Source organism: Carettochelys insculpta, chromosome 11 (genome assembly GCF_033958435.1).
Source record: "Carettochelys insculpta isolate YL-2023 chromosome 11, ASM3395843v1, whole genome shotgun sequence".
Lineage (NCBI taxonomy): Eukaryota > Metazoa > Chordata > Testudines > Carettochelyidae > Carettochelys > Carettochelys insculpta.
The window spans coordinates 776,273-789,570 of NC_134147.1; the positions used below are offsets into that span (position 1 = coordinate 776,273).

At 51.2% G+C, this 13,298-nt stretch overlaps 1 protein-coding gene across 1 annotated transcript in view; it reads left to right on the plus strand.

The window, feature by feature from the left end:
* RHOA (ras homolog family member A) overlaps window positions 1-5,688 on the plus strand; it is a 54,880-nt gene extending 49,192 nt beyond the window's left edge. The window contains exon 5 of the mRNA XM_075006101.1: window positions 4,412-5,688. Coding sequence (XP_074862202.1) covers window positions 4,412-4,585 — 174 coding nt within the window. The 3' untranslated portion in view covers window positions 4,586-5,688. The remainder of the gene's footprint in view (window positions 1-4,411) is intronic.
* The last annotated feature ends 7,610 nt before the right edge of the window (window positions 5,689-13,298 follow it).

A 13,298-nucleotide genomic window follows, 5' to 3' on the forward strand; every position in this document is an offset into this window, starting at 1 on the left:
GGCAGTAGAAGGCGGAACAGAAGGAGCAGGCGCTGTTCAGGCCAACAACCTCAAGGCCACAAAAAGGGCCCACAGGGACCCAAGCCTCAGTTTTGATGGCACAGTCAGGAGCGTCGAGTCAATCTCACGCACTCCAGCATCCCCACTTTTTATGTTTGACCTATCCACCTTTTACCATAGGTGGTGCAGCATCACCACAGACCAGTGGGTCCGGTGTATGGTAGAGAGGGAATAAGCTATTCAGTTCTCTTCATACCCCATTTCCTAATCTGCCTCTTCAGGGTGCCCCCTCTCATGAGATCCTGTTACAGCAGGAATTTTAATCCCTCCTGGGTTCTGGGGCCATAGAAGAAGTTCCTCCTAGGGTCAGAGGACAGGGGTTTTATTCCCGGTATTTCCTAATTCTGAAACCAAAGCGGGGCTTGAGACCCATCCTGGACCTAAGTAGTCTCAACGAGTTTGAAAAAGACAACATTTCATATGATGTCCCTGGGTCTCTTGCTCCCGATGCTGGAGCTGGGGGTTGGGTTGCAGCTCTCGACTTGCAGAACACCTATTTCCACATTTCAATCTACCCTCCTCACAGGAGGTTTCTCAGGTTTGTGGCGGATGGGAACCATTATCAGTTCGCAGTTCTGCCTTTCGATCTGCCTACATCCCCAAGGATCTTCACCAAATGCATGGTGGTGGTTACAGTGCACCTACACAGGCAAGGGGTGTAGCTGTTCCCTTACCTGGACGACTGTCTAGTCGAGGGCATTCCAGGGAGCAGGTGATTCAGAATGTACAGTTGATCCGTCAAACCTTTGTAAGCCTTGGTCTCTTGGTCAACGAGGCAAACTCTGTGTTGGTCCTGTCTTGCCCAGTAGAGTTTGTCGGGGCATGACTGGACACCAGGTGTGCCAGGGAATTCCTGCTGGATGAAAGGTTCAGCTCCATGGGGGCCATCGTCCAACACGTCCTGGCAGTTCCCACCATGACAGCCAGGTGCTGCCTCTGTGTGTTGGGTCACATGACAGCATGCACCTTTGTGGTACAGTATGCCAGGTTAAGGATGCTCCCTCTACAGCTGTAGCTGTCTTCAGTGTGTCACCCTGTGAGAGACAGTTTAGACTTGGTGGTTACAGTGCTGACACGGACTTTGTCAACCCTGCACTGGTGGTTGGACGAGGGGGTCATCCTCACAGGAGTCCCCTTTGTTCCTCAGCAGCCCTCACTTTCCCTAGTAACGGACGCTTTGGACCGGGGGTGGGGAGCACACCTGGGTCAGCTACGAAGCCAGGCTCTTCGGAGTGTGTTGGACCTTTGGCTCCACGTAAATGTGAGGGAGCTCGGCCATCAGACTAGCCTGAGTGACTTTCAAGGCCAATCTGACACATGATGTCCAGTCAGTCAGTACAGACAACATGACAGCAATGTACTATATCAACAAGCAGAGGGTTGCCCGCTCCTCTCCCCTGTGTCAGGAGGCCATGATGCTCTGGGACTTCAGCACACAGCACAACATCAGGCTGCAGGCCCTTTACCTGCCAGGTGTGCACAAGTCACTGGCGGACCAACTCAGCAGGTCCTTTACGGTTCACAAGGGGGGTCTCCACCCGGAGGTCATTCATTCTATTTTCCGGAGGTGGGGGTGTCCCCAGGTGGACCTGTTCATCTCCCACCTCAATGCAAAATGCAGGGTATTTTGCTCCTACCAGCATCCTGGGCAGATGCCTTCAGTGTCCCCTGGTCGGGCAGGCTGATGTATGCGTTTCCTTTCAAGCCTGCTAGTTCACAGGGTCTTCCTCAAGATTCACTCAGGAGGGACACTGATCATCTTGATGGCACCAGCATGCGCCACTCAGCACTGGTTCTCGACCCTCCTGCACCTGTCAATCCACAAGCCGATGATATTGCCAATCTGGCCAGACCTGCTGACGCAGCAAGAGGGGAGACTGCAACATCGCAATCTCCAGTCTCTGCGCTTCACAGGTGGATACTCCATGGCTGAGGCACCAGGACGTGGCCTGTCTGGATCCCATAAAGGAAGTATTGTTAAATAGTAGATCACCCTCCATGACGGTGACTTATTTGGCTGAGTGGAAAAGGTTTTCGGTGTGGGTGCCTCACAGAGGGCTATCTCCCTCGCAAGCCCCCATCCCATTGGTTTTAGATTACCTGTGGGGTCTGGTACAGGAGGGCTTGTCCCTCTCCTTGGTTAGGTGCACTTAGCTCCTGTCTCCGCTTTTCACCCGGGTCATGGAACATTTTCTGTGTTCTCAGACCCTGTAGTCAAAAGGTTTCTGAAAGGTTTAGAAAGAATCAAGCCCCAGGTTTGAGCACCACTGCCCCCTTGGGATCTCAATTTGGTGTTAGCCAAGCTTATGGAGGCCCCCTTTGCACCCCTGGCTACCTGCTCCCTGCTGTTTGAGTTAGAAAACAGCATTTTTGGTGGCAATCACCTCAGCCAGGAGGGTATCTGAGTTGAGGGCACTTTCAGCGGACCCCTTGTACACAGTGCTTCACAAGGATAAGGTTAGGCTGAGACCTCACCCTGTGTTTTTACCCAAGTTGGTCTCCGTGTTTCGTGTTAACCAAGACATTTCCCTACTGGTATTTTACCCAAAGCCCCATGTCTCCCCAAGGCAGCAATGTTTGCATACCTTGGACATCAGAAGAGCGCTGGCCTTCTATATGGATAGGACTAGGCCCTCTAGAAGAACTCATCAACTCGTTGTGGCAGTTGCTGCTAGGATGAAGGGCCCTCCGGTCTCCTCCCAGCGGATTTCCTCCTGGATAGTGACGGGCATCGAGGAGTGTTACAAGATTGTGGTGTTCCTTCCCTGTCAGTTAGGGCACACTCCACAAGAGCCCAGGAGTCGTCTTTGGCATATTTGGCGGAGGTGCCTATCCAGGACAGCTGTTGGGGCAGCCACCTGGTCCTCAATTCATACATTTACAGAACATCATCATCCTTTGACACAGCTCACGCAGGAAGATGCTGCAGTGGGCAGGGCTGTCCTGCAGTCCGTTCGGGCTCCAACCTCACCTCCTAGGCACTGGCTTGTATTCACCCAACTTGGAATGGACACGAGCAGTCACTCGAAGGAGAAAAGACAGTTCCCTGTTCTGTAACTGGTGTTCAAGAGGTGTTGTTCACGTCCATTCCAAAACCCTCACGCCTTCCCCACTGTCAGTTGCTGGCAAGAAGGAACTGAGTGTGGGTGGCGGGTCAGGCGGCGCATATGTTGGTCACCATATTGGTGCCGCACCAACCCTATGGCTACTGGCTATGGCACACAGCTTCCGGCAACTGGGCGTGTGCCCACGCATACCCAACCTGGAATGGACATGAGCAACACATCTCGAAGAACCCCAGTTACAGAACAGTTAACTGTCTTTTCATGAGCCAAATGTGGCTCAGATGCAGCTGGAGTTTTTTTAACAGCCTCTTATGAAGGACCTTCAGACACACCAAATGATGCCTCCATCACCACCTGTGGGGCTAACATAAAGTTACTATCAAAGAAATTAAAAGGTCTCATCAAACCAGTATCCCAAATGGGCAGAGTTGTTCTGGAAGCGATGGGAGGTCACTGATCGAGCAAAGTCAACCCACCAGGTACATGCACAACAAGATACACTTAGATTGTCCTCAGGTTACTGTTTCTCCAGTATTCAGAGCGCACACTCCTACGAGGTTGTGGTTTTCAATATTAGCAACTCAAGCAGCCAGGCTTTGGTTTGTTAATGAGTAAAGACAGAAATGTGGTTAGTCTTAAAACAATTACCAACAGCAGCATTCCAGGACTAGGAAAAAGTAGTCATCCTTCAACATGAAAATCCCTGGTCCAAACAGGCACCCTGGATTGTCCTGGCATAAAATTTCTTTTAAACTGAAAGTGACAAGTCAACGTTTGTACTGGTTAATATCGCTGGGCGGCGGGGTCGGTATTGATATGGTAACGACTTGTGAAATTGCTTTTACTCCCTATCATTAAGTCAATGGTTCTGTGACTTTTAAAGTGGCAACGGAAAGTTTTGTTAAACATAAATTCCCCTGAAGAATTTGCAACACAAATTGGACTCTGAATAAATTAACTATAATAACTGATGCTGACCGATCTAAACTGTGCTATCGTTTTCATTGTTTTGGGGGGGTGGGGGGCGGGGACTAATACAGTAAGTGATCAGGGAAATGAGATTTTAAAAATTCTTCAGTAACGTCAGGTGTAACTGTGTCCCACTTTTGGCAAGGGAAATGTGTTTTTAAACATTAATGAAAATACTCTGTCCTTTTAGATTCCTGATAGGATCTGAACTGAGCTGGTAATTTGCACTGGTGGCCAATGTGTCGCACAAGAAAGGCATGACCTTTCCAATGGCATTCTCAACTCTACTAATTCACTTGTGCTCTTGTGTTGCACAGGAGCCGGTGAAACCCGAAGAAGGCAGAGACATGGCAAACCGCATTGGGGCATTCGGGTACATGGAGTGCTCTGCAAAGACCAAAGACGGTGTGAGGGAGGTTTTTGAAATGGCCACTAGAGCTGCTTTGCAAGCCCGACGTGGCAAGAAGAAATCCGGCTGCCTTCTCTTGTAAAGCATGGCCAAGGGAAGATGGCCTGGGCAGCACCCTGCACTTGATTAATTTTGAAGTGCTGTTTAGTAATCTTAGCGTATGATTACTGGCCTTTTTCATTTATCTATAATTTACTTAAGAGATTTAAAAATCAACTCATCTTGCTACCAATATTTAGAAGCCAACTCTAATTTTTATAACAGTCTGCATCAAATTCATCTGTGCACACGAGTAACGTCAACATTCCTTTAACAAACACATCTGTACGTGCAGGATGTGCCAGGCACTAATTGAAGACAATTCTCTAACTTCTTACTACTTTCTAGAAAGAGGAGAAAGCTGGTAACACTGAGAATTGGGCTGTAGCTACCTTATAACTAACTTCCCATTCAATTGGAGAACAAGAGCTACAAGGGCTGTGTGTGGAGTAAAAAATAACTGCAGTGCTTTCACGTTTTAGGGAGATGTGATTTTTCACGGCTGTAGGATGTAAAACAATAGTTTGGAAACTGTGACCGCCCTGAAATAAGAGTCCCATCAAACTATGGAAAAGTGACTGCTCTGTAGTTTCACGTTAGTTACCTCTTCATTACCATGTAATTAGTGCCACTTACATGTATGGTACCAAAAATAAATCTATATGCCCCAGCCTAACTGTAGTATTTTTTTGTACAATTGGATTTCCTAATGCTGTTACTTGTTCTCTGCACAAAGTATTCTGGGTTTTTTAAGAAAGTTTATTTGAAAAGTTCAGTGGAGAACAGCTGATTCTTCCCCCACCACTCTGTTTAATGTGCCTGTCCTACTAATATGGTATAAATTCTAAATCTCTGCACCTAGAAGAGGTGGGTTTTTTTTCCTATGATCTTCGGGCACCTGCCTTAGGAGCCAGGGAAAAGCAGCTTGTTCACACTCAAGGCAACTGAACGTTTCAGAAGCTTTGTTACCCTGCTGGACTCAGCTCGAGGCTATACAAATGCAAGTTTTTATGTATTGCTCGGTTACCACCTGGTGGCCCAACACCCATCTGTGAACTTCTTGCTGATCTGCAGCCAACTAAACTCTTCTTTTCTGTATTATTTCCTTTTTCCAACAACTAATAGAATAAAGGCAGTTTTCTAAGCTCCCGGTATCCTGGTTTTGTCTTCCTCTTTGGTGAGGGTATTTGGAATGCCACTTCCCTAAGGCTCTGCGTTTGACAGGCGCAGACAAAATCTCACTTTGGTAGAATTAAGTTGGAAATTCCCCTTGCATTTCCTGGTACTTTGGACACTTTTCACAGCAATGGATTCCACCCTGGAGCCTGCAGCAAATTCTGAGACCAGCAGAGCCCAACCACTGGCTAGCAGCAGCATCTTCTTGCTCCCCAAGGTCAAAAAATGAGCCTCTTTCCTCTTGAGCTCGCTCTTGCAAATGACTTCCAGTCGGGACCATCAGCTCCCAGACACTCTGCTGCTCCATCAGTTGAAATTGGCTTACTTTCTTGCGCAGGTGAGGAGAGTAGCAAGAAGTGACGGGTGGGCAGGAGGAGCAATATTGAGTATGAATCCTGCACAGCAGCATGCCTGGGTGTTAGATGGGTCCTAAACTCCCACCAGAATGTACCTCTCACATCGGGGGAGTCTCCTTGGTTGCTCCTCCTGCATTGGAACACGAGCCATACTTTCCTGGTTAAGGGTAGGTGTGATGTGGGCTGTGCTCTGGTGCCTAGGTCTGGGATTGGTAGAGTGGCAGCAGACCTGTACGTTAACACTGGGTTACAGCCTTCTGCTGGAATGGGCATTTTAAACCTTTCAAGTACAAGAACAACAGCGTTTCATTAGAATTACGGTGGTTTGAGGGGAAAATACAGGAATGCTGATAATGCAAAGAAAAAAAAATCATTATGCTCTTTGTACCCCTCACAACAAACCTGAACTGGTCTGGGCCCTGCCTTTGGCTGTATTGCTGCTCCTCAGATGATGTCTAAGATTTCAGTTGTCCTGGGGGAGTGTTTGCCTGTGGATCATTGTGTAACTGTTCTTCCTGATGATAAACAGGCACCAACTTAAACCTCTAATTTGAGGCAGACTATCTCTAACTCCTTCACCACATGTCCTTGTAGCCTAAGGAAAAATCTTCTAAGCCGGGAAAGAGCAGCCCAGGTCTTCACATCTCCCCTCTGAGTGCTGTTGAAATTCCCATGCAATTTAGTAATGTAATAAACCACCACCTGGAAGACAGGGACAATCTGCAGAACTCTGCTTTCCCCCTTCTGGAGTCAGAACTTGTGTGAGGTCACTGGAGCAAAGAAATCCAGTGTCTAACGGGGAAAAAAATCCTCTTTCGTGTTGTGCGCTGCACTGCCTTCAGGCATAACTCTCTGCTTGTCTGGGGCTGGCGCTTGTCTGCACAGGACGGTAGGCTCGTCTCTGAGAACGTGTGAATTCAGGTAGATAAGCCAGCGTAACCACCCATGTGGATCAGTTTTCTGAACCCTCTCAACCATCCTCCTCCCCTAGAGCCTGGGAGAGAATCCAGAGTTCTGATCACCAGCATCCTGCTGACTAGTACAGAGTTGTCACCCATGGGTGTTCAGCCAGCGGCCATGAGCCAGCTTTGGGAGCCCCACCCCCGTGAACTAGAGAATCACTGTTAGAGTCATTGGGGCCCTGGGCAGAAAGTGTAACTCCTTTGTGTGCTCTACCTGTGCTGCAGCAGGGGCCTGAGCAACTAAGCGTTAAAGGGGCATGTGAGGCCTGCCTGCTACCCTCTTCTACCACCCCTGACTTTTAATCTGCTGACAAAGTTGCTGTGGCTTTGGTTGGTCTGTGGAATGTTTACAGCATTTTGGAGGTGGGCTCAGAAGGAAAATGGCTGAGAGCCCCTGATGTTACTGGGGCAGTGAGTGTACAGACCTCCTCCCAGGGGCTGAGCTGGGCTGCAACAGGGTGGTAACTACGGCCGCTCACTCGGGCTTGAAGCTGAAGTGAAAGGATTCAAGTGGCTCACTCTGCCCGGGAAGGATGGTTGTGAGAGTCACATGGTGAATAGAAACAGTCATGATTTCCTACTTACGTTTTCTGGTGATTCACACCATGGTTTTCACATGTCAGTCATTTGTCAGAGTTTGCTTGTGTGATGCCCTGGTTCCCCCATTCCGATCCATGGGACAGGGGAGTCTGTGACCATTCTCGGGTGAGAACAAGTTGCCAAGACTCCCGCTTTTAGTGCGGCAGCCAGTCAGTTCAATCGCTGGCGTCGGCCAACTCCGTGGCCTTAGAGTGATGTTCTTGTAGGTCAGGAAGTTTGCTGCAAGCTGGCAAAACAGGTGTAGGGGGAAGGGGAGAAGCCAGACGGGTCCAGGAAGCAAGTCAGGGAGGAGCCAGACTCCTTAGGGGAGTTCTTTCCAGCTGACAGGCTGCTGTCACCCTTAAACATGGAGGCGGGCAGCTGTTTGTTTTGAATGGCAGTAAAAAATTTAAAAGCTTTGACGGAGGCACGTCCCATCCAACGTTCTCTCACTTTGTTCCAGCCACAGGCAGAATAAACCTTATGTGCACCACCCCTAGAAACACGCTGCCAGCTTTGAGTGCTCTGCTGATCAGCTGGGTGCCATGCGAATCTCTCCGAGCTCACAGGGAACAGCTCGTACCCCATTCTGCAGGGTGCCACAGCTAGGAGCCATTTCAATAGCAGTTTCCTCCTCCAGTTCCCAGCTGGGTGCAGTCCCCTTTCTCCTTGGCTGAGGAGAGCTAGGCCTGAGAGATGCTAACCCCCTATGACAAATTACATTGGGTGAGATGGTTGCATGGGGGACCTTTCCTTGGCTCAAAACTGGACAGGGACAACTGAAGGATTCTTTTTCGCCCTTCATATTGCCTATCCGGCTGTCAATAATGCACTCCAGTGTCCCCTGTCAGTGCACAATCTGGCTTCCTCACACCAGCAATCACCATGCAAACCCTTCACAGTGACCTCAGCAGCACAAACGCATTCCTAAGTGCAGGAACTGTGGGCCCCTCGCTGTGCAGCTTGTAGTGGGTAGAAACCAGCTGTGGCTGCTAAGACTTGGTCCAAGTGTGCAACTGGGACGGTGTTGGACTATGTATTAGTTTTCCTTTTCCTGCTGAAAAGGAAAGAGTCTGAAATCATGTAAATGTGATACGACGTTAACAGCTATTGGCCTGAACCTCACTGCACCTAGATAGAATGGAGGGCAAGGGCTAAACTGAGGTCTGGGGCGGGGGGAGTCTTTTTTACAGCCTGGCTCCTGCTGTTCTGTTCGGTACAAAGGGGCAGGAAGTGTATATCCCTGAGGAGGAAGCGGATACCATGGTAAATTTCTATCTCTAAATAAGGACGATGTGAGGCAGCATTGGCTATACACCAACGTTTTCAGCTCAACAAGCTCAGTTTTCATGCGGCCGAGTCCTGAACTGGCTGGAATTGCTCTGAACTATTCTGGAAGAGAAGGGATCTCAAAGGACTTCAGCCTGGCTACCCTGACCTCTGTCCTCTGCTTACATCATGGGAGAGGTCATGGGCGTCTTTACTGTGAATCTTAATTCTCTGCTGGTAATGCCAGTCAGCTTGGGGCAAGGACGAGAAGGCTCATTACATCTTTTTTTATCTGATAAAATTGCAGGGCTGATTGACGAAGTCACCTGCCGTGAGACAATGTATTTAGATTTCCCCTGAGCCTTTGACTTGGTACCATGTGATCCTTTTGAGTAAAAACCATTCTGCAGAATTAAAATAGCTCATGGTTCCTCCTACCCACTGCCAACTACATTTTTAGAGTGACAGTTAATACAAACCCTGTGGCTTGAGCTGTAGACCTGCCCCTCCAGCAGCTACTGCCCAGGTGTCCATTTAACTTGCCTCCTGCCTTCCTCCCTTCCCCAGGGTGCCAGTGTGAGAGCAAATCTTGCTCTGGCTGTTCTCACAGTCCTGTCCCCAGGCCCCCTTTCTCTGCTGTCCAGCAGGAGCAGCTTTGATAGCTGCCTCTAGTCCAAGAGCTTCTGGGGCCTTGCAGCTCCTGCTCCCTCTCCTTTGTGCTCCTGGGTTCCAGGGGGGAGCCTGCAGCAGCAGCCATGGCTGGGGTCAAGGTCTAGGGGTTCCTTTGCAACACCAGAACTGGTGGGAGCACCCCCTGCTCCTGGTACTTTGGGAAGCGTGCCTCCCACCCCTGCATCTGTGGGAGGCGACCCTTCGCAACCACAGGGTCTGAGAGAAGAGAAACTGACAGCGAAAGGAGGGAAGAAAGCTGAGGTTCATCAGGGAAAGTGCTGCCAGCAGGATTCCCACACCCTGGAGGCCGAGGCAGGGCCTTCTGCCTCCTGTGTTTGGGCTCTACCACCATGTGTTCCTTCTCTGTGCCCCTCTCTGCTCCCTCAGAGGGGCCTCCTGTGCTCAGGGAGGCCCTGTGGGTCAGAGGTGTCTCTGGGAGTTTCCCTCTCTCCTGGGGAAGGTGGCACCTGGCTGCTCTGCTGTCTGAGCCCCAGCTGAGGCTGCCCTCCCTGCCAGCCCTGCCCTTGCTGCCTGGGCTTCCTGCCACATGTTCCTGTTAGCCGCCCACCTTCCGCTGCCACCTGACCTCAGCTCAGGCTCAGTGATTCTCTGCTCTCTGCCAGGCGGGTGGGCGTACTGTCCCATCCTGAGGGATTGCAGCTCTTAACAAAGCACATTCTGTAACCCGAGTCCTTGGAGAACTGGTTTGGCTCTGTCTTTGCGCACTGGGGAAGAACAGGCTCAACCAGCTCAGGGCCCCTGAGGAAGCAACCATTCCTTCCCCCCAGGGACCCCTGTTCCCGCCCTGCCCCCCCCAGGTGCTCTCACGGGCCTCGAATTCCGGCCCTTAGCTTGACAAGGTCCTTTCAGCTACGGCTGACCCCTTTCTGGGGCAGATCAAGCACAGGCCTGTGCCCCTTTATCCAGACAATGACCCTGAACATGTTTTGCTGCTCCTGTGTTCAGTACTGAAGTGACTGGTAACCTAGCCCACTCTGACGCCGAAAGTAAAATGTGAGCTTTCCAGCATAAGGGTGGCAAATCCTCCGGACCCCCAGCCCACAGGAGGCAATCAGCTTCCCCTGTAGAAAACAATTTCTGACCCAGCAAAACAGATTGTTTTAATTGTAAAATTCCATATTCATCTTATTTTCATAGCCTGCTAAATCCCAAGAAAATCAGTAAGATATTCTGGCTACAAACTCTCCCTCCCTTTCCTGGGGGCATCAGAGCACCTAGTTACATATGATAAAAGGCCCCAGCACCCTGGCTACAGACGGCTCCAGTAGCTCGTTATTCTAACACGCAAGCTGCACAGGCCTTGCCAACTTACAGGGAGCGAGAGCACAGCTTGGAATTCCATCTCTGTGCTCCCCTACAAAACAGCATTTGGGGAGGGGGAGGTAATGCTTATGGGCCTTGAAGGAGAGACCTGGAGCTCAGACGTGGCTGCCCAGCTAACTGAATAGCGCACAGAGATCCTAAGGGCCCTGAGGAGGAGTCACTGTATGCAGCAGAGATACACCTTCATCACACAAATGATAACTAGGAGCCTCTTCCTGTCACTGGAAGGATTTACTGGCTATTGCGTGGGCCTGGCCACAGAGCACAGATGTCACAAGAATGTTTGTACTCTGGAAAGGAAGAACCTGGGGAGCTTTTCCAAATTCCAAAAGCTGCCTGCCCATTGAACCATCCCACCTCTCCCCTGCCATGCATCTTGTGAGAATAAAAGTGCCATAGAAATAGGGAATAAAGATGAGCCATACTGGCCAGTAACTGGCTGAAATGAACTGTAAGGGCCTGTCTCTGAAAATAGTCTCTCCCCACCCCCACCAAAAATAAATCAAACTCAGCGTCTCCTGAGACTTTAAGGGCCTTGAACTATTTCCAAGAAAGGGAGAATTATCCTTTGAAATATTTGTACCAAACCAAATCTGAGGTTTTAGACACTGTCCAAGGGACACCATGCTGAAGAGACGTCATTTTTTTTCTTGAGTTAGTCTTAGGAGAATTACTGGAGTGCTACAGTGCTAATGTTACTTGGAGCTGAGTTAGCTCTAACTTCGGGTTTGCTTGTCCTTCTCTGGGTTGGTCTTATGCATGCGGCGTGCCAGCTGAATCAAAGCACCACACAGGATTTTAAATTCCAAGTGAGAGCTCTTACTACTCACTAACTCCTCCGTGAGTGGTTGCAATGAGGAGGCTTGTAAGTACAGAGTCTGATGGTGGAGGTTTACCAGTATTGCTCCTTAGCAAGACATTCCTTTGCAGATAAAGATATGCTGGGGGTGGGGTTTGCTCCCCCAGACAGGGGAGCAGCTGGAGAGTCAGCCCTCAATGGTGCCAACCCCCTGGGGGTAAGTAGAGGAGTTTGCTTCCTGGAGATGATTACAGTGTCCAAGAGTACATCTGCACCACTGGGAAGATGATGGACCCTGCTGCGGTCAGACTGCTGGAGCTTGATTTAATGCACCCACTGGGGACATGCTAAATTGAGCTTGCAGGGTCCCCCCATTGACCGCTGTGCTCTACACCCCCTTAGAAGAAAGAGAAGTTGAGGGGAGCACAGGCTCCCCTTGAGCTCCCTTAGAGGAGGCGATGCAGAAGCCCGAATTAAGGTATGTCAACTCGGTAATTAATATAGCCACAATTGCGTCCCTTAATTCCACCTGGCCCTCTTGTGTATCATAGAACACCAGGACTGGAAGGGACCTCGAGAGGCCATCAAATCCAGCCCCCTGCCCCAATGGCAGGACCAAGTACTGTCTGGACCATCCCTGATAGACATCTATCTAACCTGCTCTTAAATATCTTCGGTGATGGAGATTCCACAACCACCCTTGGCAGTTTATTCCCGTTTGACCACCCTGACAGGTAGGATTGGCTGGAGGAATATACATGGAGCAGATGGGAGTGGAGCCAACAAGGAAGGTGGTGACACAGTAAGGGACCTTCCACAAGTAGGAGCTGGGGGTGGGGGAGTCTCTGGTGTTGTGCAGAGACCTGGGGTGCGGGGGGTGCACCTGGGGTTCTCAGGCAGAGGTGGCCGTGCCAAGCAGCTCTGCGGATGGTGCCCGTGCGTAGGCCTCCTCACAAGCGCCTCCTGCTCTCTGGTCCAGCGTCCCGCCTGCTCTGACTCCTTGTGCCTCCTCCACCCGCAGTCCAAACGTTCAACAGTGGTCACGGGCCCTCCTGCAAGGGTTGGTGTCAGCCCAGGCCTGTGCACTGGCAGGTCTCTGAGTGCAGGACGGTGCATCTGTCCGCGATGGGAAAAAAGGGCTGTGAGCACCGACCACCGTCCAGCACACGACGCAGGGGTCTCCTGGCCCTGTTCCATGGAGCGGAGCAGGTGCCTGGAACCTGGGCAATCGCCGGGCCAGCAGCAATCGCCTGGGCAATCGCCGGGGAGCAGGCGGGCAAGGGGGGCAGAGGAGGCGGGCGAGGGCTTTTGGCAGCAGGTAGGGGGCACACGGGCGGGGCGGTTCAGGGCTGGGGCTGCCGGCAGAGCTGTCCTGCAGCAGGGGGTTGCTGCCACCCAAGCGAAGGGCACCGTGGTAGGGCGCAGCCCTTCAGGGCACCCGGCGCCTTCCCGGGGACGGGAGCTCCCCGCCGGCGCTGCGGGTGGGGCTGGGGCACCCGGGCGGGAGCTGCGCGGGGGCCGCCCTGGGCGCAGGGAGGGGCGGGGAACGCCCGGCCTCCCGCTGCACCGCCCCTGGGCGGGACCCCGGCGCGGCGCTCC